Below are 27,886 nucleotides of genomic sequence, written 5' to 3'. Positions count from 1 at the left end.
GAAATTACCTAAGGGTCTTTTGTGTTGTTTCATTGTAGATGCTATTAACATTCTAACGGAGATGAAAGAGAAGGATGTTCCTATCTCAGACAGAACAGTTGCATCTTTTTTCCGCATTCTTAATGCCGCTGCCACACGAGGTGAAGTTGAAACAGTGAATCGATTACATGAGACCATTGTGAACCTGGGGTTGGCAGAAACTCCTGTTCTTCATTCCCCTCTGATTACAGTTCACCTTGAAAAGTAAGCCATGTTTGAGCTTCAGATGAAATTATTTATTATATTTATTTGCTATCTGAGCTGTACGTGCCGTACACAGCTGCACGTACCCGTCTGAAAGTGCTCGTGCATGTAAACATGCATACATAACACTAAAGAATTATATTTATTTGCTATCTGAGCTGTATGTGCCATACACAGCTGCACATACCTCTCTGAAAGTGCTTGTGCACATAAACATAACACTAAAGTGATCTAGGAACAGCAATGAACAAATTTGTTTTCTTCAGTTAAATCAGTCTGTTTTCATCAGTCACACATCACCACATCAGGGTCTCTGGGAACAACAGCTGGTTTATGGATGCCTCGGAGATGAAGTGGCTATAGATGAGAATTTGTGTATGAATTGGTTGGTTCTAAAATCTGTTTGACAAGATAGCTCTTCAGAGCATGATAGGTATATTCTCAACTCTTGTGGTTAAGTAGCATATGTTTTCCCATCAAACCAGTATTATTTTTCTGTGCCTTCCAGTACATCTCAGGTGAGCTGATGGGCGGATGTTGAACACTGAAATATTTTAAATCACATAAGTCAAATAACTTGATGTTACTGCCAATAGGCAGTTAAGTTGCTGAATTTAAAATTCAAACTAGTGTCTGATTTGTTTATTGTGATTTTTTCTTTTTTTCTCCCCCCCCTTATATACTCTTAATACTGTTTAATAGAGAAAAGGAAGTTCATACATTCATTCTGACAGGAGGTATCTGTAATTCTGTGTATCATGTTCATTTGCATAAATTTTCATTATGAGGTGTAGGATATTTGAATTAATATATGTGTGAACTGTGTAACAATTTTTTACTAAAACTGGGCCAAGAGTCTCTTTCCACTTCCTTCACCTTATGCACAATCCTCTTGGTTTTTTTCTTACGTTATTTATGTTGTTGCTGGATTTCATTTGTTGCAGCTGGAGTGGTTGATCAGTTTCTTGCTGTTTGGTTTGTGGATATGAAATTTTCCTGGCTTAATTTATTTCACAGGCATTATATTTATTTTTTTGACAGTATTGTTTAAGTCAGCCTCAAAGATACATATTAGTGTTTCTGTTAACATGTAGAATTTAAGTTCTTCTAAGCATTCTGAGTATGCAAGATATGTATAATGTCCTCTTGTATTCAAAGTTCTTGTCAAAAAGATGGAACTCTTGGTAGATTAAGGTATTTTTTCTCATGAAAATAGTGTTTTGGTCTAGTGTTCAACAATTACAGAACACCGTCTAAGAATATAGTGTACATATTTTCAGTCTGTGACAGTGCTTTAGTTACATCACAAGGCAGATGTTTGTGAAAGTAATTTAACTGCAATCATATGTAACTAATGTGTTGGAAAAATATCTGATATGCTTTGCAGTGTGCAGTTAGAGCAGCTGCATTTCACATAATTGCTTTATGCACGTTGACGTGCAAGTTGTGCATGGTGCTACTCTGGTTCTTTTCACTTGAGAAGTACTCTATGGTCATGTAATTAAAGATGTAATCACGTTTAGATACAAAGAGGGACAGTAAGGAGTGTTTAGTTCGATTCCACATTCATGTGATTATAAGTATTTGGTAAAACTTTCTAAAAAGTTTTTTTAATAAAAAGACTTTTTATGAGGTGATGTTTTTAAAGAGGAAGGTAATTCCATACTGTGGAATTTTATGGCTAAAGGTATGTATCTGTATAACTCTTCATATATTTCAGATAGATAAATACAATATGAAATAAGCTCATTTCCTAGGGGTTTTTTGCCACCTTGTGGGTGGAGATACTTGTTTCCTACCCAGTGTTAGAACAGAAAGGGGAAGCTTTTTCTACACAGTTTGCTTAGGAGGAATAACTGAATGTCACTGATATTTTTTTGGGGAAAAGGGGGGTGGGTATGTTGTTTTCAGGTATTTTTTTGTCTTGGAGATCCTAAGAGTTTTTTCAATGTTACAAGTGACTGAAATAAGCGTTGGTCATTTCAATATCATGCTGAAATGCTGTCCTTTAGCCAGGGGTCATCAGCACCCCTCTGAAATCTACAGCACTGGCTGTGCTACTGTTTTACGTTCTTAGTTTATTTCAAACTTTTTGATTGCTTGTGAAGGAATCTGTGATTTGCTTTTGCAGATTTCTACAGCTTTAGATATAAAATGTTTTCATCTACCCCATTTTCTCTGTACCCAGTCCTGAATATTCTGAAATTCTTGTTACGTCCTAATGCATAGTAGAAGTGACAACTTTCATCAGAGCTTGGAAAAGAAAAAAAATTGTTGAACAACGAACAGTGTACTTTGACAAAAGCTAACAGTATAATATTCTAGTAGGATGAACATTTTGCCTTTATTTTGAGAAAAATTTAGAAGAAGGTAGCTAGAGAGAGAGAACTCAAACTGTCGTACGTTTTCTTTTACCCTGAGTAAATTTAAGGGGAACCACACCTCTACTTTTAATTGCATCATCTTTATTTCTGGCTCTGAACAGTTTCTTGAGATGGTGAAAACACACGAAAGACTGAGGCAGTCCACATGTAGAATCTCATTCAAGGTGATAAACCTGCCTTGGACAGGTTTCTAGCTTCTAAAATCCGCAAGTTGTGAAGAGCTTGTACTTAATTTGAACTGTTTCTTCTAACTGCTAATAACTGGAAAAGCTTGTGTTACCTACACCATATAAAAATCTTAAAATTGTAAGGTTTATAGTTTTGGCTTTTACCTTCTCTATGAACTGTCGGGGAAACCTATTTGAACTTGAGCCGTTTTACAAAACTGAAGAGTTTTGTGACACTGTCCTGCTTCTGTGCTTCATGGCAATCTGATAATACCTATTTAGGGAATGATAAATAAGCAGGTACAGTAACTACTGATGTTTTTTTTCTTTCTCCAAGAAAGCTTCACAAACCAACTTTTGCACAACCAAAAATAGGAATACACGTTTTAAAAACTTGATACAGTTCCTGTCGTTTCATTCAGATAAGTTTGTTTCTGCTCTCTTTGAGTAGGAGCACATACCCCGAAAGAAACAAACCAAAGCATCTTCAGGCTTGAAATCTACTGATTTCCTATATCAGGAGTGCTTTTATGTAGCTGGAAGAAAATTTGTAGTAAACTCTGAAAACAGTTACCAACTGTGTGAACAAAACATTCTGGAGTTTTGAGCCAGTGAACACAAGCAGTTATTTTAAACAATGAAAAGGCCCTCGCTGGGTTGTGTTTCTTAAAAAATGGTCAGTGTATTTCATACAGCATTATGCATGAAAACATTGTGTGCTGGTTTGTGATTAATCATGTATAAGCCCATTTTATTTAGTTTCTTGTGTAGCAGATACAGCATGAATGCAGTGCCATTGCAATTTTTCTTTCTGCTGTTTTCACAGCGTAGAATTCAGAAAATCCTACAATTTGTGCAATATGATTCTGTAGCATGTACAAGATAATTGACTTTTAAATTTACTTTAAATAAGCATCTTTTAAAATGAGGTGATATTTTTGGCGTGTGTGTGTGGGGAAGTATTTCTCATGGGGAGAGTTTTTTTTTCTAATTTTCAGCAGCATTATTTCAAATATTTGTATTAAAACTCTTCCCATGTTGCAGTGAAATTAGGGATGTTTGGCTCTCTTACTCCGTTATGGCAATTAGGAATTTAGCATCATCAGTGCCAAAGGACAAAAGTGTCTCATTTGCCCTATGGGGACAGGACAGTGATAAGATGATTTTTCGTCAAGGATCATTGGGTAGTAATTAAGTTACATTCATGGCTATTGCTTTTTGAAGGATGATTGGTAAATGACAGGCTTCATGTGCTTGGTACGGACAGTGTTCACTAGGGTTTTTTTCTCCCTCTGTCAGAAAATCCTGTTGAGTCTGATAATGTAAATGTGGCATTTTATTCTGAACAAAAGAGCAGGGAAATGAGCTATCTTGTCTAATCATTCAGTTGTTTAACACCGACTTCCAGTTTAGACTCAATTGGCTGGAAAGCACTTGACATGTGAAGTTAGTGCTGTTCGGAACGCATGTTTGAGTAAATTTTAAAGTAAGTGACAGCTAAATTGTACCTAGGGAAATTACAAAGCCTTCAACACAGTTAATTTTTTGGGGAGGATTAGTTGTAATTGCAACACCAGTCTCCTTGAAGATTCCTTAGTATGGCAAATGAACAGAAAAACATTTAGGTCTTTCAAGAGCACGTTCTCTTTTAACAGAATAATTTTTGTAAAGCTGATTGTACCTTGCTGAATTGACTTCCCTCTGCACGAACATCTGCTTCAGATTTGTAGAGAGGGATTTGTTTAACCAGTCTACCCTCCACCCCCACCCCAGAGAGTCCCTTTTTTCTTCCTACCTCTCTAGTGATTTTAGGTTTGAGAGCTTTTCAATCAGTAAACCCCTTAGGTAAATTGCCACTTCACTAAAGCTTTATGCATAATGTTGCAGCACTTCATTCCAATTAAAATCAATATTTGGAGTCTTATTTTTATCAGGCGGGCTCTCTGGTTGGGAAAGTTGTTTATTACAAGTAAAATGGTTAGATTTAGTGCTACATTCTTGAAGCAAGAGGGGAGTGGCTTGTGGAAATTGAAGGGGGATGTTACATCTCTGCATGTAATAGCCAGTCCTGCTACAGAGTGTGTTCTGCAAACACTTAGACATCTGAGTGATTTCTTCTCTTCAGATAGCTTTGTCTGAATAAAATTGCCCACGCAAATGTTTTGGAAGGTTGTGCCCATAGTGTCTTGGACTTCATGGGCATCCTGAACAGAAACCAAGTGAATCCAAAACCTTATGATATCTTAACCCTAACATCAGTTTAGTTGAAAAATAATGCCAAAGTAGGACTCCTCTGGGATTACATAAGGGCCAAGAATAATACGGTGATGAGTGGGGCTCCTTCTGTCATTAAAAAATAATAGTATATCTTCTTTTTTAAAAGAACAAGTTTCAATGAGAGAGAAAAATACAACTACTCTTTAAGTGGAACAGGTATCAGCCCTGATATTTGTGGGTGACTTAAAGCTGTACTATCTGGCCCGCTCAAAGTGAGCCATGGATCGTCTGTGTTCACGTTTTAAACACTATTCTGTTCAGACTGACACTGGAAATCAGATTTTTCCAATGTGACTATAAGTACATGGGCTTTATTTTCTTTTTTACTTGACCCATGTTAATTAAATACTAATTTTAGACCAGGCTTTTAATATAGTAGCATAGTAAGTATCCTTTGGGAAGATAAAAGGTGTTCAACATCCTAAGTTCGTACAGAAGGACTGCTAAATATTTTCAAATGTTTCATTTATTTGTGTGGAAAAACTTCTTTGTGCATTTTTTGTTAAGTTAGAGTCATAACAAGAAATAGATAAAATGCCTACAGTAGGCTCCTAGATTTCATTTTCTAACAGGATTGTACAAACTGCTTACAAAAGTAGTTGCTGGTATGTGGAATTAACTGCAGTTTGTGACAACTTAGAAATACTGCATGTTGTTGTATAAATGATGTAAACTCAAGTACAAGTATGAGCTTGATGTTCTTTTCCTTGCAGTAGCTGTGCAAACAATTGCCTTGAAGAGGCTGAACTTCTATAACTTTTATTGTTGTATAGTTGGTTCTTGCCAGTTTTGTTTTATAAACCCCATTTTCTAGTAAACTGTGGATGACTGGTTGGTTGCTTGAATGCATCTGAACAAATACATCAGATTTCCATAGATTCAAAACAAACGTCTAGTAAATTAGCATGTTAAGGTACTGACCTCTTTTAAATGCACACTTATCAGGTCCCTCTGAGCAGTAAGTACCAGTAGCAAGTACAGTAATCCCATTTTTGCTATCTCAGTTCTTTGACTTTTTCTCTCTGTACATACAGTATAAATTCCTCCAGAAGTATACATTTAGAAACTAGAAGACTGTTAATGTTCCTGTTTGAATGGCATTCCAATTATTCGTTCATTTGTTTGACCCAAAACCAGTCACTTTAATCCTATATGAATACAGCTGAGACAATACTGTGGCTGTTTAAGCATCAGTCTGAAAAGCTAGATTTATCACTGTAAACTTTGAATGTATAACTGTTGTGCCTCTTTAGAAACTGAGTAGTTTTATGTAAAACTGTTTTTTTAAATGTTAAATGAACTTGCATCTAGAGCAGGAGAAAAATACTGATTATATAGAGCTTTATATCTGTCTGTGGTAACTACCTTAGTATTTCTCTTTTATGACAGTAATCTAGCCTGCAACATCTACTTGCAGTTTTGAAATTAACCTGTAATTTAGTCTTCACCCCAAATGACAAAAATTCAAATGACTCCATGGGGTGCCAGAAGATGCACTGTAAACAGGGCTCGGCAAGGGGGATAAGGTAGAAATCCATCATCTTAGGTTCATTTTCAGACTGCCAGTATTACTGAACAAAAATTAATTCTTCTGTGTTTTACTCTTAAAATTTTTGCATTATTGACCTAGATGAAGATAGTAATATATATAGTCGTCTAGACAGTTCATTCTTTGAAAAAGCAAAATTTGTGCTGCCCAAGACATTGTGTAAGGAGAGGACATCTGAATTTGGCCTATTTTCAGAATAGTGTCTTAATTTAAGGTTCAAACTGATCAACAATAAAGTTGCTTCAGGAATGGAAAATAATTATTTCAAGTCAGTGTTTATTATGGCCTTCTGCTGCTAAGTCATTGTAAAACAAATTATTTTTTTTCCTTTGCTTACTTCCACCACCCTTTATTTGATAAACCTTCTGAAATCTGCTGTACAGTCTTACTGACTGTTTGGCTGCTCACCGTATTTGTGTGTCGTTTTGGTTTGTTTCCTTTCCAATTTGAGTCTTCCTGGTCAAAGAACAACTTTGTGTATGGTTTTGCTAGTGTTTCCAGGGTTGTCCTCTGGTGGTTTTGGTTTGGTTGGTTTTAGATTGGATTGCAATCCTTTGAAAAAGGGTCTGCAGCAGATTATTTAGTTCTGTTAGTTGCGGAGTGTAGAATGGGAATTTGTATTTGTTGTTATTTCATGTCTGAGATCCTGTTGTCTTTATGTCTTCTCAGTTTTGCATTTTAACTGTATGCTTCTGAAGGTGTTAATACTGTATACATAGGGAAAAATTCAGCAAAGGGCTCAGATAACACAAATGGCAATATTGTACTTGTTGCTGATACTTAATGCTCAAATCCTCCTGAATAAGTGCATTTAAGGAAGCTGACATCTTATTAATTTACTAGTACTGTATGTAACAATAACAATAAATAATAATAACAATAAATAATAATAATAATAAATAATACTGTATACCATGGCTCTGTGACCTGGATAGGCCACCATAAAATACATTTTGGTACCTTCATATATATGTTGAATTAATTGCAAAAATTGCATTTTTATTGCAGAAAATACACATTCTGATCTTTATATCGAATAGAACAATGCTGGCCTTTCAGTTGTTATGAAATGGAAATTAACAGATGATTAATAGCCAGTCTGCTAAGGTGTAAAACAAATACAAAGCAATCTACAGAGCTGTGGTTATCTTAGCTATCTCTGGAGATAATGAAATAAAAATGCTGTGGGAAAATTTTAAAAAGCTTAAAAACTGAAAATGTCTAAAGAGAGATGCTTGAGGTAGCATTATGTGCACAATATTAAATATTAAATTTTTTTAGAAAGAAAAACAGAACTCCTAAATGCAAACTGCAATTTCCACAGAATTTGGGTTTTGAAACAATAGTACATAGCAGAACTTAATTTTACTTGAGCTATTAAGGTGCATCTAATGATGAAGAGCATTCACACCTTTGGTTAATTTTTAGTGAGTTGTGGTCATGCAATCAAAAATTATACAGCCAAGACATTTGAGCGTCAATCTGTAGTACTGTTCTCATTTCTGTTCTTGCCTAAGTGTACGTAGTATTTGTTTGTAGGAAAACTGGAGCTGTTCTTTAAAAAGAACTAGCATATTGCTGGGGGAAAATGCACTCTTGGATTACAGACTGTTGACAAGTTTTCCTTGAAATTTTCAAGACTAAAATGGGTTCAGTATGCACTATTCCTGCCTGGAATATTTGATTGGTTTTATTCTTGTTTTGTTCCATTCCTCAAGGGATGACATGCCTGCAGCTCTGGAAGCTTTAATCAACTGTTATAAGAAGTATGGTAAAATTCTTCAGCTTCATAACATCTACTGTAGACTTATAGAGAAAGGAGATGCTGATCTTCTGGAAAAGGGTTAGTTGCATATAGTCAAATGCTGTCTGGTTATATGGATTGTTTGCATAAGACTTTTTTTCCAGAGTTTGTAAATCTTTTCTTTCAAGTGAAAGAAAAAAAATAAATCGTGTTTGCATGTGTAACTTCAAAGCACTTAAAAGCTGCCTACGTTCTTGAGATTGAAAATTGATATGAATTTTAAATGTAGAGGAATCCTAACATTTGGATGGTACAGCATCTAACTGTCAAAGATTAGTGCCAATACTTGTTCTAGCTGTGTCTATTGCTTTTAAGAAACAATAGTAACAACACAATAGTAAAACAATGTATCTGTTTTTCGGATAGTGTTGCAGTTAAGAAATCCTATATCCTCACTCTACAAGCAGCCAATGCCCATAGATGCTCTTACTTTGTTGAATGCAATTCAAAATGTAGTGCAGATGAACAGAAAAACAAATATGCTCAACCACAAGGACACAGCAAATTGTGTAATAAGTTGTAATTATTCTTTGTGTTTCAAAATTTATCTCCCTATAGCTCATTCTTGGAATTTTGTGAAGCTTGGAAAATATTAGCATTAAGAGTACATGGTGTATGTGTTCAAATGCTTCAATAAATTCAGTAAATTAATGAGTTTCATTCTCTCTTCAGTTTCAGAATTCATAAGCAGAGAATATGGTGACATGATGGCTCTTTATGATCTCTTCTTCGCCTTATTGCAAACAGGAAAATACAAAGAGGCCAGGAAGGTCATTGAGGTGGGATTTTAACTGTAGTACTCTAATCGTGCAGCTATTTAGACTCTTAATTAGAAACATTTAAAGTTTTTAACCTTTAATTAGTCTTGTTCTGATTCATGTTAATAGAATTCAATCCCAATAATAAAAAAAAAAAAAGCCTCGACCAGCTTTATTTTGTATAATTACAGTTCAGAAGAGACACAGTCTTGTATATTGAAATTCTTTCCTCACTTTTTCAAATTTGCTGTTATATATCAAAATGATATTTGCATATTAAATATCGGATTGTGGAACAATTAAATTAAACTGGCATTTTTCCTGGGTGTAAAGTTGCTAATCCTCTTTCCGAAGGAATTCTTTGTTCTTAAAAGCACTGGAATTTAATTTGCTGCAGACCATGCTCAGATTTATTTGTAATGCTTGTCTACAAGTTAATCAGCCAAACAAGCGCTGTCTGCTACTGTTTGGCATTTAATTTAGCATTTCTTCTCTCTCTCTCTCTCTCTCTCTCTCTTTTTCAGGGTAGTAAGCAGCTTATAGGAAGTGGTAGGTGACAAACTTGGTCTATTTAGGATTAGTATATTTTATCTAGACTTGATTGAAATTGTGCTTACTGAAATTGATAAGTCAAAGGGGCAGCTGCAGAGTCTGCCCAGATTGTGATTTCTCTTCTGAACACAGTTATATGTTTTTTAAATTCTGCATAAGTTTTGGGTTAATGTGTAGTAGGAGGCATCTTGCAGAAAAAGTAATACTTTGTCCTCATCTTTTTTGTGTTATGTATGTACGCAACTCAGCCTAATTTTTTGTTTTTTTTTTTTCCCCTTCCTAAGACAAAGTACACTTTTTTTTTCCCTAATTTCCTCTGGAATATTAGAAATACCAGTTATCCCTACTTGAAATATCTAATAGAATGCTTGCATTTAAAAAAATCTTAACTAAAGCTCTGCTTGGTTGTCTGTGGTGGAACAGGACTGGCCTGCTGTGAGGTGTGTGGAAATTGCTAGGCATAATGTTGAAGCAGTGATATTTTTGTATTGAGAGGGGTTTTTGGAGCTCATAGTCTTGTAATACAGATGAAAAGATTTGCTGGTATCTAACAGAAGATGACACTGAGGAGTTGAGTTCTTTTTATAGTGATTAAAGTACATAGGAGGTAAAATGATGAAATCTGAGATTTGGAAGGAAAATTAAAGCTAAAGGAGTTAAACTGGTGCTTGGTGTGATTTAGTAGCTGTTTCGTTGATACTGGCATTTAGTTTCTCAAAACTTATCCTGGTGGCTACAGTTCAGCAATCATCAATAGTGAATGGATAGTAAGCAAATTATCGAATTGTTGGGGCTTTGAAACTTCTGTGATTTTCCTAACAGGTGCCAAACTATCTCTGCAAATATTCCATATTTCAGGATTGATTATTAGTAACCACAGACACTTAGGCATAAATCTGAATACCTGATATCTGGAGACTAGCTAGAAGCTTTCCTGGCTTTCTATGCTATTTAAAGCAGGTTTCTTGGTCTTAGCTGATTTCCATGAAGTGTGAGTTAGAGCTTTGTATGTGCTATTGAGGAAAAAATGTTTTAAATTCTGAAATTGTTAGGAGTGTAGATGTTTAGCTAGGAGTAGTGTGTGTGTATTTGACCAGTGGATGAAGTGGCACAAAATAACTAATTTTATGGTGTGTTACATTTTAAGTATGCTTTTAGTATGTAACAATATGTTGAGTATTTTCAAAGAAATTTTTTCCACAAAAAGGGGGAGAAAAAAACCCAAAAAATTAAAATTGGTATTTTGTTGACAAAAAAAAAAGTTTTTGTTATTTTACACCATAAACAATTTACTATTTGTATGTAACAATATGTTGAGTATTTTCAAAGAAATTTTTTCCACAAAAAGGGGGAGAAAAAAACCCGAAAAATTAAAATTGGTATTTTGTTGACCAAAAAAAAAAAAAAGTTTTACACCATAAACAAGTTACTATTTGATTTTTTGTTTGTTGGAATGTCAAAGCCTTAATTGATATAATGTGGAAGATGGAGTACAAGGTGTATGTGTGTCCTTTCCTCTAGTGGAGTGGTTTTTGCGACTAAATTATTTCTCTTGTTGGTCATCTCAGATTGTTTTCCTATTTTCCTTTCTTGTGAAATAATATTCAGTGAACGTGATCAACTGGTGCTGTTTTCTCCTTTTAGACTCTGTTGCATGTTATACATAATTGCCTTTCAGCATATACTTTGATCATGTATTGTTGATTGTGGTGGTCTATTGATTTTAGTGATAATGTTTCTTTTGAAAGTGTCTATGGAGTTAATGAAGAGTATCTAAAAGGGTAGTAATGACATTGGAAACAAATTTCCTTAGGAGCTAAGGAGATGAAGACCCTGGAGGATATGGTCATTTAAATGGGGTGTTACTCATTGGAGATGTCCACATTTGCTGCTCTTGCTATTTTTAGAAATCATAGGTACACAACTCAAGCTGCTTATGTGAAACTTAGTTAGAACTGCTGCTTTGGAAAACTTGATGCTCAAAGCTGCAGGAATAAGAAAATAAGTTTCAATCTGTTGCAAAATAGAACTGGGTGACAATGGTGGGAAAGGAAGAACAGTAAGATTTGAGTGAGATTATACAATATAGGTCAGAGTTGTGTATGCATCTTATCCGTTCAAAAATATGTTGTATATGCTTATATATGTTGTGGGTTATTTTCATAGCCAGAAAGCTGGAACTTGTGGGGCTCACCTGCTTGCTGGAAGCGCAGCAAGATGAAGCAGAGAATGATAGTATAAAGACAAGGAAAAGTGAATAGAAAGGAGATGAGGCAAAAGAATACATCTGACCAATACTACAAAAAATAACTGAAGTATGTGGTAGTGTGGTGGTCTGAATCTCTTTTGAAGTGATGCCAAGTGGAAGAGAAGCTGTGATTGAGAAGACCTGTTGGGCAGAATTGCAGCTAAGTTCTAAGGCATCACAGAGTTTTTTTTGATAAGGTGACAGTTTGCAGTGTTGCTAGACTGCCTTGTTAAGTTTTTTAAAGTCTGTTCTCATTTGTTCTGTGGCACATAGCTAGAGAAGAAAGCCTGCCTTGGAAACAGTCCTTCCAAATGAGGCAGCATTGGCTGCTTGGTGAGACAGAAGCCTGTTTTGTTCTAGCTGTGCCTGGAGCTTCCTGAGCCCTTGAAGCTGTGCTGGTAGATGCTCTTTTGCTTTCTGTTGGGCATGAGTTCTACTACTGGGTGCTGTAGTACATCAAAGTGTGGTTTTGTCTTCAGTTCTTAATTGCACCTCAACCAGTAAGTTTAGCTGTTGTCTTGAGCCCTTCAAAGGCTATCACATCAAAACAAAGTTGGCACATCTCTCTTCTTGTTCCTTACCATAAGGTCGCATACTAGCTTGCTTTCCCTGCAGTGGCACAGCATGTCTTCTGTGTCACCAAATCTAGCTCTAGTTAGTTAGGACTGTTTTTCCTTAATTGGAAAAGCAGTTTGCCTTTTTTTCCTTCAATTTCGTTTTTCATAGAAGAAGAAGAAAAGGAAGAAAATTAAGTCAGTGCATTTTGACTTCAACTAAACTACATTAAAACTAACGCAGACTGAAGTATGCAAGGTTTTAAGCTACTGCTAGATCCATTTCTACACTAGATTGATAAAATCAATCCTAAAACAAGCACCACATGAAAAAAAGAGTACAAGGTCAGTGACAGTTATTCTTAGGAGCTTACAGACTCAGGTAGAAACCAGGAGTTGGTAGAGAAGTTCAACTGTCTTTCATTGTTTGACAGATACTTCTTGAAATGTTTCTAGATTAAATCACATCAGCTATTAAATTAAAATAGTTTGTTCAATGAAGGAGTAAAAGCTCTTGTTTCTGCTCTGCTGTAGTTGTGCTGGAAGTGAAGGCTAAGAGAGATTACTGTATTTGAGGTATAGGGAAATATCTCAGAACTATATGCCAAAATTTTTCAGTAGACCACAATCCGTGTAAGTTTACTACGACTAGAGGATCCTCCCTTGAAAATGACAATGCATAGTGCATGGCTGCAGAATTCTTTTGAACAGATTTTGTGATACTTTGCTCATCTTCTGCACTCATATTTAATGTATTTATATTTAATAGTTAAACATATTATACTGTATCACATATCTCATACATAATGCGGACAATTAAGGGACAAGTGGTTGTGAAATACTTTAATGAAATGTATTCCAGTACATGTGAATAAATGTGAGGAAAGACATTTGCTGTTGAAATTCAAGACCTGACAAAAGAACTGTTTTGGGTGAGTTTAGTGTACAGGAATATAACTATCAACAGATGCCAGGTTAATTCAGGAGGCAAATAGATTTAAGCAAAGAATTGTGACATCCACTGTCAGCAGACCTCAAGATACCAGTTGCCATTGGATTTAATCTACCATAAAAACAATGAGAATATTTCTACTTGATATTGAGAGATTACAACCTTCTTTCATCCAGATTGCTTTTTTTTAAGAGTCTATATCATAAAATTGAGTCTTGCTGATTTTCTACTGCAGATAAACTATGGGGAGAAGATGCTTTCTTGATTTGTGCTGGCAGGATTTAGGGGGGTTTATATGTAATTTAATGATGGTTTTATCTAGTGTCTGCATTTACCTACAAAGACTTATTTTTGGTCCTGTTAAGAAAAGAGTGGAGGTGATTAGAACAAAATTTAAATGTTTGTGCATGTGGAATGCAAATTGTATTAGATAACAGTGATTTGAGACTGAGGAGTAGTTTGTAGGGGGTGTAATAGCTTTTATTAGAGTAACTGTATACAACTGAGAGGGAGGGGAGAGGCTGAAGAGCTTTTAGGCACACAAGCCCTATAATTACAAGAAAAGATTTTTTTTTCCTCTTACTACTGAGTCCTATTAGTCCATTAAAAGCATTACTTCTCCTTATGAAACTGGACTCTGATACAGCTATTAGTGAAGCTGGATTTTGTGTCCGTGTACGTGGGTTAATTAAAAAAAGGTGCTTACTAGTTCAGTGCACGTTATTTAGAAATTCTTTAGCACTGCTGTCTTAGAAGAAGGTGAAGGAATATGTTTCAAATAAGTGAATTTGGTGAAGGAGATGACTACTGAACAAATTCATTCCAGAAAGGGAGAAGGTAATGTGTTTGGAATGTGGGACCATGGCCAGAGCTGTGCATCCTTTCTTAACTCCAGCTTTGTGTTAGAGGGAAGATAGTATTGAGTTTTATAATTTTTTTTTTCATTCATAATACAGCTTAAAACCACATTGCAATGCAAATAGAAATTCTTTTCTCTGTCTAGAACATCCTCAACGATTTTGTTTTATAGAAGGTTTTTGCATATTTTTGATGTCACATTTTCATCCAGTGTGATTATTGCTGCTGAGTTCTCTTATTGTGTAATGATTTTTTTATAATAATACTTTACTGCAAAATTTATCTCATAAATCTTATGGGTAAATGTAGAATATTTAAACAGTGCTTAAACATACATCAGTATAAGTTGTCATGAGTAATGCTGAGGTTGTAAAGCTTTTTCTTTTTTTTTTTTTTGTATTTTTAGAAACTAACCAAGTTTCCTTACGTTTTTCTCAATGTCTGCCTGATGTAAAGCAACATATATTCTTATTTCAATTGAAGTAAATAAATTGAGTATTTACTCAACAGATAAAGTTGTCATGAGTAATGCTGAGGTTGTAAAGATTTTTCTTTTTTTTTTTTTGTATTTTTAGAAACTAACCAAGTTTCCTTATGTTTTTCTCAATGTCTGCCTAATGTAAAGCAGCATATATTCTTATTTCAAATGAAGTAAATAAAATTGAGTATTTACCCAACAGATACTAACGGTGTTGGTAAAGTCACTATGTTAACTGACAGAAGCTTTGAGGCAAATGCATACTTCAGGAGAAAAAAAATAAACCAATTGTAAAAACTTTCCCAGTGGATACTGTAAACTTTGTATTTTTTTTTCATTATGAACTACTGATGCTTTTTATGTAAAAATTAACCTAGTAGAAGTAGGCTAGTTGCTACTTTGAGTGATTGTAGGATAAGCAGGAAGGAGAGCATGAGCCTGAATTCTAATCACTCCCAAAAGGAGAGTTAGGGAGGGTAAATAGGTGTATGTGTGTATTTTTACATGGTCCATTAAATATCTGGTAGTGCAAATAAAATAACAAACACACTATAGTTGAGTATGTATTGAAGGCATAACTTAAAGTGGAGCAACTCATAATTTTCAAAACCCCAGTGCTGCATTAGAGCAATTGCCCTCTTATCAAACATGAAAAGCAGTCACATTGAAGGTACAGGTTTAGTTGTATTGAAGCTTTCATACAGTTATGCATTAGCCAAAAAGCTGTGCAAGTGTCTGGATGTTTCAGATCAGCTTCTCCTTAAAGAAACCAGGTTCAGGGGTTTTTTGTTTGTTTTGATTTTGTTTTTGAAATCCCATCTGGGTTATGAGCAGGTTGCAAGTTTTTCTTTAGTTTAGAAAGAATAAAATTAATTCTGTGCCATCACCAAAGAAGCCATTTTTGAAATCCACATGAGCTAAGCTTCTTTCATGGTGAAAAAGGAACTTGTAGAAGAAGTGTTGCTTCCATTGCCTGCCATATACAAATGTAGCTCTAGTGTCATCCTGGTAGTACAGTGAATTAAAAGCTGAGCTAAAGAGAAGTAATGTGTTTTATTAGGTAGCTGATATGATTGTACTAGGAAAGATACTTCTTGCACAGGTTATTTTTGGATCCCTCTGTCTGAAGCTGCAACTTTTTTTAAACTTCCAGACTATTGCATAAAAGATGTTATGTTCAGAGGCAATAGTCAAAGTAGTCTTCTCTATTTTCTGTATATCCCACTATGACACTTTGCTAACATTATGCTGTAAAGATTATAATGTAAGAAATAGAGCAAAGTAGTATACTTCTTTTGTACATATGAACACAGATGTAAGATTATATTTAAAAATAATGGTTTTAATCAGTATTTTTTAGAAGTAATGCGTTGCTTCTAGAAGGTGAAGGTGTATTTAATGAGGCAAAAATGCAACATAAGAGTAAGATAATTTTAATCATCAAACAACTAGAACTAGATATCTACATAAGGTACAGAAACATTTATATCTACCTATTCTTTTGATTTCTGATTAAGTAGTACATCTGCTGAGGAGAAGTGAGGACTTCTGCCTAAAGTATTAACATAGAGGAAGATTCAAGCATAGCATACAATGTCTATGGTGTAAACCACTTTGTTCAAGAAAGCTGCCATGCAAAAATATCCCAGGCTTCATTGAAGCTGCATAGAATTTGTGTGATTTTCATAGACATTTTTGTGGAATCAGGGGAAAATCTGTCTTCAGATTAAGAACTTCCCATCAAATGTTCTGTTTTCACTGATGCTTATGTTAGAGAGAGCTGTTAGAAATGACATACATCAGTTCTTATAGCTGTCTGTTCAAGGCTGTCTGTTTGGAGAAGTAACGTGTTTTCTCACAAGACATTGCTTTGGCATCTAAATCTCAGTAACTGGTTCTGGTACTGGTAACATAAGTCTGTTATGGCTGTTGATGTAACTCCTCATGAAATGTTCTTCTTCCCTTAGCAGCATTAGCTGTCTCTTATTATTACTGGCTTTTTCAGCTGCAAAGTGAGGAATGAGTGGATCTACCTGTCCAAAAAATACTGTCAGAAAGTGCAGCTTAGGTGGAGTTTATAAAACTTGGCTGTTTCTTTCCAATATGTTTTGATTGGTGGTTATAGTAGAACTGTTTCCCTAAGAAAAGATTGAACTTTGGGAAGAAAGTTTAAAGACTTAGAAGAAAATATAAAGCACTTAAGGAGGGCAGAGTTAAACTCTAGTGGTTGGAATGGGTGTGTTATTCCCAGTAAATTATACTGTGAAAGTCTAGAATAACTTGTCCAGATGACATAACTATTTTGCCCAACAGTGCACAGTGGTAGTTTGTGGAAGTGCAGTGCTGGAAGGTTAAAACAAGAGAGTCATCCATCTTGTGTCACGTAAATGCCAAATGAAAAATACTGCTGCTTGCTTTTAAATAATTTTGCATCCTAAGCCAGCTATGGCAAAAGTGGTACTGTTTTGGGACATTCTGAACTCTTAGCTTTCTGAAAGTCCTCTTTTTGAACAATACTGCAAGGTTTCTAGTCTTTATGTTTGGTTTAGTGGTTTTTCTCCAAGTTTTTTGTTTAAAAGAAAAAGGTTCCTTTAGGCAAGTAGGGAGAAGTAAATAGTTATTTTCCATTCTGTGAATTACTTAACTTCTTTTTAAAAAAGGGGTTTTTAAAGTTAAAAAAAAAAATAGTATTGGTCTACTAGCTGTAACAGTTACAGAATACTAATGTAAAAGAAACCTTTAATATTTCTACAATCTAAAAATCTGGAGAAACATTCAATAGATTCCTCTCTGACAGGTCAGTATTTTCCTAGACAATCTGTTTTCTTTAAGCTGTAATAGATAGAAATTAGCTCAAATAAAAATGTTAGTACAGAAAAGATTTTTCTGGTGATTGGACCCCTTCAATCACCTGTCTGAAATGACTGGATCTAGGAGGGAGGAGAACAAATCAAATGCTTTCCGTGTGTTAGGATTGCTGCATTCATGTGATTCTTTTGAGTGCTGCCTGGCAAGAGTTCTTCTAAAGATGCAGCTTATTTTTTCCCCATCTGGCTAGTTTTCCTTGCTGTGTGTGAAGGTACAGATTCACTGAGTAAATTAGTGAAGGGTTGTACATTGAACCTAAGAAAGATAGTAACAAATGTGATCAAAAGTTTGGAGTGGGTTGTATAGGACATAGAATTAAGTAAGAGAGTTCTGCCTAGTCTGGAGAAGAAAGTGAAACAGGGAATTTTTCTTTATACCACTCATGAAATTAATAGGAAATGGAGAGGATAAAGCAAATCTGTTGTGTGTTGTGTTCCAATACCAAATGTAGGATCTCTGAATTAAACTAGTAGAAGCTAAGGCTGAAAACAAACAAAAAGTGGAAGCATTACGTTTTTTTGGTGCAGGAGATAGTCAAGGCAACCCTTTGCCAAAAGATCTTATGAGTGATAAATCTTACAGACTTCCAGGGGCCACCAGGAAAGCCTATGGAAGAGAAGTCACTTAGTTAGAAACAGCAACCTCAAGTAGTTGGAGGGTGAAATAGCATTAAGGGGGAAATATTGCTGGATGTCTGTAATTTTATATTCTCCTGTAGGCATTGTTAGGGAGAGGGTAACAAGCTAGATGAACCTTTGGATTGGTACAGTAATACTGTTTTATATTTGAAGAGAATGTAAAAGTCAAAACCCCTCCATGTTTAGTTTATATGGTGCATGAATTGAGTAAGACTCTCAATAGTTGTTTCAGTCTTTCAAGCAGCGAATGTCTTAAAAAATAAAGAAAAAACCCCAACAAAACAAACCACTAGGACTCTAAAAGAAAATAATTTTTTCGTCCATTGAAACTAGAAAGATCAAAATTGTAAATGGGCGTTTGGAAGCATAATTAGAGTAACAGTTTTTACTTTTTTTTATTTCTTGCATTTTTTAAATTCTGTATTTTAGTCTGCTGTGTTGTAGAAAGTCTGCTTCCTACTAAATGCAAGGTTTAAAATTCCCTAAGATGGTAAGGGATAAGCTACAAATATGGACTATCAGGCAAGCCCTGGAGATTTAGTTAATCTGACCTAGATGTTCTTTTGATGATTGAGACCTGCAGTATGTGAAAACACTTCTCAATTTCAAAATGAAACACAAGGATATCTGTTGTATAACTCAGCTGTCCTTGTAGTGACAGACGCATCAATCATTTCTGAACAGGAAAGGATTTACTATAAAAAGTTTGTAGCTCTGGAGCTGTTTAGTTCATTGGCATTCGGATCAGCAATGATATTGGAAGTTGTAAGTGAATTCAGCATTTGAATTTTACCATGTTCTAAAGAGGATTAGCTACAGATGCAGGCAACATACTTTTTTTCTTTTTCATTTTCAAGAGCCTGTTGTATAAGATGTTAATACTTGACTTAGTTTTCAACATCTTTTATGTGAAATTGCTTGGTAGCTCTTAAAAAAGAGTAGAACAGGTACCTATAAACATAAATAACTGTGGGGGGAAAAAAACAAAAACAAACAAACAAACAAACAAACAAAACCCCGAAAACAAACAAGTAATTGGAACAAACCCAAGTACCTGGAAAGCAAACCTGTGTTTACATATACCCCTTATGAATACTTGAGAAGCCACTATGTTTCTGTAACATCTTAGGTTGAGGCTATTTCTATAGTACAGTTAAATGCCCAGAGAAGCTGTTCCATGTTGAAGAACTGTGGAGTTCATATCCTGTTTTTTAAAAACCTTACAGTAGTTGCATAAACTGGTTTGGATGTTTGGTAGAATTATATGGCCTAACATCTACTCTGTAGAACACTGTTTCCTGTATATTTATAAAATGTTACCAATTTCAACTGAATTTTTGCCTACTGGTTTTCTGGTGTATGCTGAATTATTTCAGAAAGATAGAGTGGTAATAATTCTCTGTTTCGAGAATATGGGAAAAGGAAATTATCTGTGCTAAAAAGACAGAAGGTAAATTTACTTTTTCAGTGGGAATTGTTTCCATTGCTTTGGAACCTGGACCAAATATTTCTCACAGCTTTTTGTTCAGACTGCCTCTACTGTGAAGTAGTGTTCATGTTTTGGAAGCTGCACTTCGCTTTTAAACAGTAGGGATTTCTTATTAACAGTTAAAAGCCTTCAAGGGTCAAAACATGTGTTTCTCTGTAGGGATGAGCAGACATTTCCTCAGAATCACTTTGGGCTATATTAATGCAAATCTAGACGGCTCAAATGAAAGCAGAGTCCTTTCTGTACATGGTCCTTGTGTTGAAACAAGAGAGTATAAAGAAAGTAAATCCAAGTACTCTGTGGGAGGGAAGGGTAAGAGGTGAAAATGATGTATACTTTGCATATAGATTTTTTTTTGTGTTATTTCGGACAAATACTGGCATGCCTGTAACATGTTTCTTGAAGAACTTCTGAGTTTTCCCATGTTTGCTGAAGATTTTATTTAAATGGAGAAGCCGATATTTCGATTGTGGCCTGCGGTGCTGAGAAGGCACAGTGTGGTAGTCTGTACCAGGTGGAGTTGCCAGGGATTGAAACCCTTTTGACCACGTGTATTCTGTAGCTGTAGTCCATTCAAAACAGCAAAAGAATGAATAAGCAAGGGTTCATCAAACTTGGGAAGCTGAATAGCAGAAGGAACTATGACAGACTCTTACACATGGGTTCCTTGATGGATGCAGGCCACAGAGTCGGCCTGTGCTCTCTCCTGGAGCAGGAGCTGCTTTACAGTCGGCATGCCCGGCCTATGCATTCACAGCACGTTACAGCTGTAACAGGGACTGCTTTCTAAGTTACTGGTTCTTCCTACTGACCGGTAGCAAGAGAAGTCAGTATTGAAAACCACGGTTGTTTTTACGTATTAGTAGTTGTAAGAAAATGGCTGATGTTAGGAGAGAAGGGGTAGTGTTCAAGAGGCATGGTGTTCTAGTTGCTAAGGCATTGCAGTGGTGTTGAATGTGAACTTTTCATAGTGAAGGCGGTTTGGAAACATTTGATGTAATTCTTTACCATGAGTAATGCAAAAGATAACTATGGGTAATAGCAATAACACACTATTACTGTAATGTTGGAAATTATTTAACATTTCAACTCATCTGAAGTGTATTTTAAATCAACTCTCTCAGCAGTGTTCAACTAAAAAGGAAAATGTGTTGAATAAAATTACTGTAATTTTTAAGTCTTGTAAATGCAACCTAATTTGATTATTTTTGAGCTTGTAGTCTGATTCAGATTTCAACAAACAAAAACTATGAACATTTGTTATGAGTACATATATTATGTTTACTTTTCGAAGTGATGTAACATGTTTCTTATGGAAATATTTTACAGACTCCTGGCTTGAGAGCACACCCTGGAAGGTTGCAGTGGTTTGCAAAAAGGTGTATATCAAATAATCAGGTACGTGGCTCGCATGATGCCCTCTATGGAACTGTCATTATACTCCAAGAAAAATTGTTTTGAAATATTTCATTGCTTGATTTTTATGTTTGTGAAAGGATATGTGACAGGCTGATGAGGTGAACTTAATGCTCTGTGTAAATGCTGGTGTACACTTAAATATTATTTTAGCTGAATGCACACAGCATGGGAGTGCACATATATAGAAAAATACTTCTTTGGCTGAGGCATAACTGCTCTTCTTTCTTTTTAAAGATGGAGGCTTTGGAACAGTTGGTAGAATTAACTCAAAATCTCTTTGAATGTGATAGAGATGAGATGTATTACTACCTGCTTCAGCTGTGTGGTAAGTGAGCTTGTGATTTTTTTCATGTTGCAATCTGTTTTCTTTTGTGGTTGGAGATGGGAAGTAATCCTGAATTGAAAAGCAGTTTTACCCTGATATTCAGGGTCTGGATAGTGTTTCTGAGGCATCTTGCAAGGGGAAGAGTACAGGGATTTTTGCCAGCCAACCTGAACACTTACCTAGAACTTGCATAGTACAAGTCTTCCAATCCATGCTATTATCTTGTGTCCTAATTTGAAAGTTTATTCTGTTTTACTTTTTAATACACTTAAAGAAGAAAAACTGCTTATTTATTACATCTTTGTAACTGACAAAGATGTGAAGTCTCCTGTAACTGCATCTGGATCTTCCAAAAGGTGGATTTAAAAACCAACCAACCAACCAAACAACAAACAACGTAACACAAAAAAGACCCAGTGCTGCACCAGCTACAGCCTAGCTTCTGAATCATTGTAGGAGTTGAACAGTTTTTAAAATTAAAGTTCATTTTATAGTATAGACTTAATGTAGGATTTATTGTCTTTTCAATTTCCTCTTTTCTGTATATTTCAGTATGTGCTAGTTTCGTTATGCACGGTATTATACTGTATTTTACATAACAAAAATTTTGGAAACTTTAGTTCTGGTTACTTCAAAGTCTTGAAAAAAAACCATTTGGTTTTAAGATTGGATGTGGAGCACTACGTAGTACATTGGGACATTAAAAAGAAAAGCATTAGAGGGATTAATTGCTTCATACTTCAGTAATGAGTACCTGTATATTAATGTGCCATTACAGTAGATTGATGTATTTGGTCATGGGAAAACTTGCATTTGAGCTTGGAAGTAATTTTAGGCCATTCCCTGTGTATATTTTTAGTTGATGGGAAGCAGTGATGATTTAGTGCTAAGTCAAATACTATTCAAGCCCTCTTTTTCTTTTCTTATGGTAATGAAAGAGGCCTCTTCAGTACTGCACTTACCACAAGCAGGAGAGATGAGTACCTCCACCAAAAAAATGACCATGGAGTCTTAGAATGTATTGGGTTGGAAGGGCCCTCTGAAGACCATGTTGCTTTTCATTTCCTAAGTGACCTTCGAGAGCTTCAGAACCAAGCTGTAGCATTACTCAGTTCTGGTTTTGTATGTATTGGTTCACCATCAAAAACCAAGTAGGCCTGAAAAGCAGCCTTGTCTCAACAGGGAGACAATGCCTTCCTATTTCTCCACTCATCCTGTTCACCTCTGGCAGTGACCAAGAGTGACAGTGTGCCTGCTAGGAAAAGAATTTAAGAAGATACAATTTATCAAATTCCGTCATGCAGAATTTTCAGTCGTCTTTCAAAAGACAAAACCAATTCCATCTATTCAAAGAAGTGGAAAACATTTGTGGGTTTCTGTCACCATGAAAGACAAAACCCATGCATACTCCTGCTTTCAACCATTTTAGATTATCTGTCAAGGCTACCCCATGCACAAGTACAGCAGAGTTGTCATTTTGCACCTAAGACATAACTTCAGATCTATTTTAATCATACAAAAAAAAAATCTACTATCTAGTCCAATCTGCGATCAAGTGTGTTGAAAATAATGCATTTGGGTTTTTAGAATGAAAGAATAATTTATGCTGGAGAGAACCTCATTAGTTTTAGGCCTGATACTTTCCCAGAGCTGGGACAGCTTCAAAGTTACATCACATCATGGCCTTGTCTAGTAAAGTTCTGAGTGTCTCCAGGGGTGGAAATCAAACAGCCACTCTGGGCCAGGTGCTCCAGGGTTTGGTCATCTTCAGGTACTCCATTGCTTCAACTTTCAGCCATCACCTTTCATATTTGCTGTGCACTTCCAAGGAGAGACTGTCATTTCTTTGTCAGTTACATAACTGAAGACAGAAATTTGATCTCATGTTAATCTGCATTTCTCCTGGCTGCCCAAAAATCATCTTCTTCCCTTCTGTTTTTACTTCCTCTGCTCTGACCCCAAGTCTGTCTTGATGTCTGAATTTATTCCAGTTCCTAGCATCTTTTTTATAGGCGTGGAACCCAAAACTAGACAAAATCCTCTAGATGTGCCCTCATGAGTGTCAAACATAGGGACAAATACATGAAAAAGTGCTAAGACTTCCTCTCTGTTAACTGCCATAATAATCTGCTTTAAAATGCTGTGTGCAGTGTTTAGTCCTTAAAACCAATGATTTTATTTAAGTTAGGATAGTCACCAATTTTTCTGCCTCTTCTAAAGAGCTGAAGTGATGCCAAAACCTCGCAGAAAGTAGGCTTGGGTCTTGAACAAGCCTGGTCACATCCCCATATGTTTTCCAAGACCTAAGCTGCTCCTGGAAAGAAGAGAACAGTGCACTGTAACATTTTGGTATTGCATTGCAATTTTGACTCAGAAGCAGCATCTGCTGCTTTGCAACACCAGCTTTGTGACAGCACTAGAGAATGTCCAGGTGTGCCACGCTGCTTCCAGGTGCCTGCTCTGGTGTTATCTTGTGTTATGACTTACTCCAGTGGAGCCTGAGCTGCAGAATGGCTGATGTTCCTTAATGGGACAGTGGAAGACTGCCTGGAATGCTGCTGTTACAGCCTGAGATGCTGCAGTGTGAATGATTAATTCTATCATCTGCCTTCTGCTTCTGCCTTCTTGCCTTGCATCTCTTCATTTCTGGGACTCTGAAGTAAACTGTGGAACAGACAGATTACAGCTAGCAAGTGTTTGGGATAGGTAGCTGTGAGCAGGATCTACAACCACAAGGCAATGCTGTTCTGGTGACTTAGAGCAGGAGATACAGGAAACCATCTGCTGTATGTACTTAAGTAGTAATTAACTTTTTCTTTCACAAAATGCAGCTTTATGTTTATGTGGAGTGGTGCCTATAAAAATTACCATTCCTCTTGAAAACAGTTGAATAGTTCTGCAAATTTGGTAGCAATTTCTTAAGTTTTTCAGCAAACCTGCCTTTTGCTCTTCAGATATACTTTTTTTTCATTTTTTGTAGCAGAATGGGAGCCTGAAGGCCTAGAACACTTCTTTGACTTGAAAGTGGTAAAATTCTGGAATGTTCACCCTATGGCTCAGTAGCAACATAATCCAGAGGATTTAATTTTAAGAATTTCAAAATGCAACTTAGAAGTCATAGTTTAGAGTGTTAAAATTTTGTGATAACTTAGAAATTTTTGTGTTTTTACAGTAACCAATCACAAATATGAGAACTGATGAGCTAGGAGGAATGGTTTCTTATGCATTTGAAAATTCTTACAAACCTTTTTTTGTTTGTTTGCATATTCTGGTGTCCTCTGTGTATAAAAAGCAGTTTAAAACTTTTCAAGTTGATGATCATATGAAGAAGAAGTACACGATGAATTGATTCATTACTTTCCGAAGATGCCTTTTTTGAATCACTTCAGATATGTATGTGTACTGTGAATGTGCTTTTATCTGAAGATTTGAATCTTGTTTCAGAGAACAACGGTGACTGGGAAAAGGCTGAAGCTGTTTGGACTAAAATTCAAGAAGAAAATGTTGTTCCTCGTGAGAAAACACTAACTTTACTGGCTGATATACTTGAGAAAAATGGTCAGGTTGTTCCATTTGAGATCCCTAAGGTAACTGGAGCTTAAATTTCCTAGGCAACAACACTTGTATGTGTTTATTTCCGTTGAGAAATGTTAACAGGTAGCATTACAGAAAATGAAATAAATTTGTTCATTTTAAAGGCTAGAGATGAAGATACCGGAAGTTTAAGTGAATCTAATGTGGAAGAAAGAAAAATAAGGATGCTTTGCAAGAATAATGCAAAAGGTAAACTGAAAACCACTGCTTCTTTTTCCCTTCAACATTAATTTTAAGATGTCAATTAACTAACGAGCAACAGATGACGCTTGCTGCTGCTTTTTGTTGGTTTGCTATTATGTTTGGAAAGGTACATGATAATATTACCCGCCAATATTATCAGGAGCTGATGTGAGAAGGATATGGTAAAATATTTAAAACGTCATTGGAAATGTTGACTTCTAAATCCATGTCTGAAAGCCAGTCTGCAGTGAAGTTGCCAATTTTAAAAGTACCAGAGTACTGCTGTTCTGCAGTTCACTGTATACTGAATGTCCTAGACTTTCAAATGTATCCATTAAACACCAGAAACTAAATTTATGTATAGGATGGATGCTAACAATACTAGTTTTATGGTTCCCAGAAAGTCTAGCTGTTTGGTCATAATTTTTATGATATGAGACATGGGAAGCATAGTGAGAATGAAAGATTCATATCAAGTGAAAGAGCTGGGACATGTTTATGGGATGGCAATTGCCTATTAAAAGAAATAGTTCAGAGATTTTGTATTTGCCCTTGCTGTTGAAGTCTCAGTAATAAGATCAGATATGGTTCCAAAGCATACTTCAGGTATGTTATTTAGGCTCTGGATTTGACAAAGAATTAGAATAGATGAGATTAAAGAAGATGGGACTATGTTATGATTATCTAATCATTGCTCTCTTCCTGTCTGGCTTTTATCTGTTTTTCTGTTTGTTGATGTTGCAAGGCTATTTATTTCTGTTTGTAGGGAGGATTCAGTGGGTTGCCTAGTGTCTTTAGCTTCTTTACAACCAGCGTGGAAGTTGTCTGTATTTCTCTGCAGTTTGCAAACTTTTCCTCTTGTTAGTTCCCCAAAGAAATACACAGACTATAAACAAAAGTTCAAATCCTGTGTTCAAATCCTCACAGCTCACTGTTTCCAAACTCCACACAGCTCACTGTTTCCAAACTCCCGTGCCTGTGATTGCCACCCCACAAATAAAATGGCCTTATTGAGAGATCACTTAAGATCAATTCTGCTATGAAAAATGAAGAGCTCTTCTGTGCAAACTTCCCTGTCTCAGATGAAAACAGAATTGCCTTATGCATGGGCGTTTGGTTTTGTATATAGAAAGGAGGAGTGTACTTCAGTGCAGTTGCCTTGGCTTAGTCTGTGTTTAAATCCATTCCTGTCGATCTCATCCCAAAGCAAAATCACAGAGTCAGAATGAGCATGGCTGGTCCTTTCAAAGGTGGCAGGAGGTCAGCCCATTTGTAGCATTTGCTAAGGTGCAGAGCATTTGAATGTTCTGGAAAACCTTACTTTCTCTGCGTGTTCTGTGACAAATAACTAGGTAGCTCACTTGAAAGCAGAATAGAAAACAGAATGAAGTAGGTTTAAAAAAATATTTTGCTGAATGAGGAAATTTTATAAATACCTAGGCATTTTCCTCTTTGAGTTTTATTAGTAAATTTTACAGGTTGGACACAGATTTTCAAACTTTGAGTTTTTAAAAGAAGAATCTGTCAGTCATTCACAGTTAACTTTCTGTTGTTAGCGAAATGACCCTGCAGAGTTATTCAGTCACAGGAGCACTGATTAGAAGTCTCAAGTGGAGTCTGGATATTCTGTATATAAAAGGTCCAATCTCATGTTATATTTTATGAATTTAAGAATCATGTGTATTATGGCAGACATAAAGTTGGTTTACAGGATGTTCGTCATGGTGGTAAATTTTGGAAACTGAAAGAACATAGGAAATGCAGAAACATTTTCACTGAAAACTTGGCAAAATTAATGGAATGTATTTTGTAACATTATTCGTAGAAAGATGTCTTGTGTCTTTGACATCATAAGTGATCAAGTGGAGAGCAGGAGGAAAATAAACACGCCTTGGACCTTACAGAGAGACTAATTTAAAACAAAAGCATAAAAAGTAACTGCTAACAGTCTACGATGACATTTGATACTGAATTTATCTTGCACAGTCTTTTTAGGTAAAGGTGCAGTATTTGAGGGGAGGTGGTCTAGAACTGTTGGGAATTACAAGGAAAGAGACAAATGTCAGGAAACTGTTCCTCTCTTGTGGGGAAACAGTTCTTTATCTCAAACTATTAAAATGTCACTTTTATGTAACAGTATAATGTAAGTTTGATGTAAATGTAATAGGGCAGAATATATGTTTTTATCAACATCAGCTTTCTGATAGGAAAAAGATTAATCTAGTTATGTAACTAATTTTGTGAATTTATCAACTCTGACATGGAGAAGATATTTTGAAAAATCTGTTCTCTGGTATGCTTGATTTATGCAAAATCATATTTTCATTTTTATCTTGATTCTTCAGTGTGAGGACTTGACTTTAGGGGATCACGTTGCATGTATCCCAAACAGTTGCCACTGCTGAAACAAATTTGTCTGTCTTGAACTGAGGCTTTCTTGGCAAGCTGTCACTTTTTTGAGAAGTCCTTTTACTTGAAATAGCTGGTATAACAAAATATGATATTGAAACCAAGAACTTTCTCATTAGAATGCTATTATACTTTAG

General features: G+C 35.7%; 1 protein-coding gene across 1 annotated transcript in view; it reads left to right on the top strand.

Annotated features, from left to right (window-relative positions):
* The window catches only part of LRPPRC (leucine-rich pentatricopeptide repeat containing), a gene marked incomplete at its 3' end in the record, with an annotated part of 71,215 nt that overhangs the window by 30,859 nt on the left and 12,470 nt on the right, over window positions 1-27,886 (top strand). Inside the window, exons 22-28 of the mRNA XM_008943414.1 lie at window positions 39-243; window positions 8,339-8,463; window positions 9,097-9,203; window positions 21,149-21,217; window positions 21,473-21,563; window positions 25,008-25,150; window positions 25,262-25,346. Of these exons, the coding sequence (XP_008941662.1) occupies window positions 39-243; window positions 8,339-8,463; window positions 9,097-9,203; window positions 21,149-21,217; window positions 21,473-21,563; window positions 25,008-25,150; window positions 25,262-25,346 (825 nt within the window). The remainder of the gene's footprint in view (window positions 1-38; window positions 244-8,338; window positions 8,464-9,096; window positions 9,204-21,148; window positions 21,218-21,472; window positions 21,564-25,007; window positions 25,151-25,261; window positions 25,347-27,886) is intronic.

The sequence above is a fragment of the Merops nubicus genome, unplaced genomic scaffold, assembly GCF_000691845.1.
Source record: "Merops nubicus isolate BGI_N331 unplaced genomic scaffold, ASM69184v1 scaffold10717, whole genome shotgun sequence".
Classification (NCBI taxonomy): domain Eukaryota; kingdom Metazoa; phylum Chordata; class Aves; order Coraciiformes; family Meropidae; genus Merops; species Merops nubicus.
The sequence above is the reverse complement of the archived record's forward strand: the minus strand, read 5'-3'. Positions and strand labels throughout refer to the sequence as shown.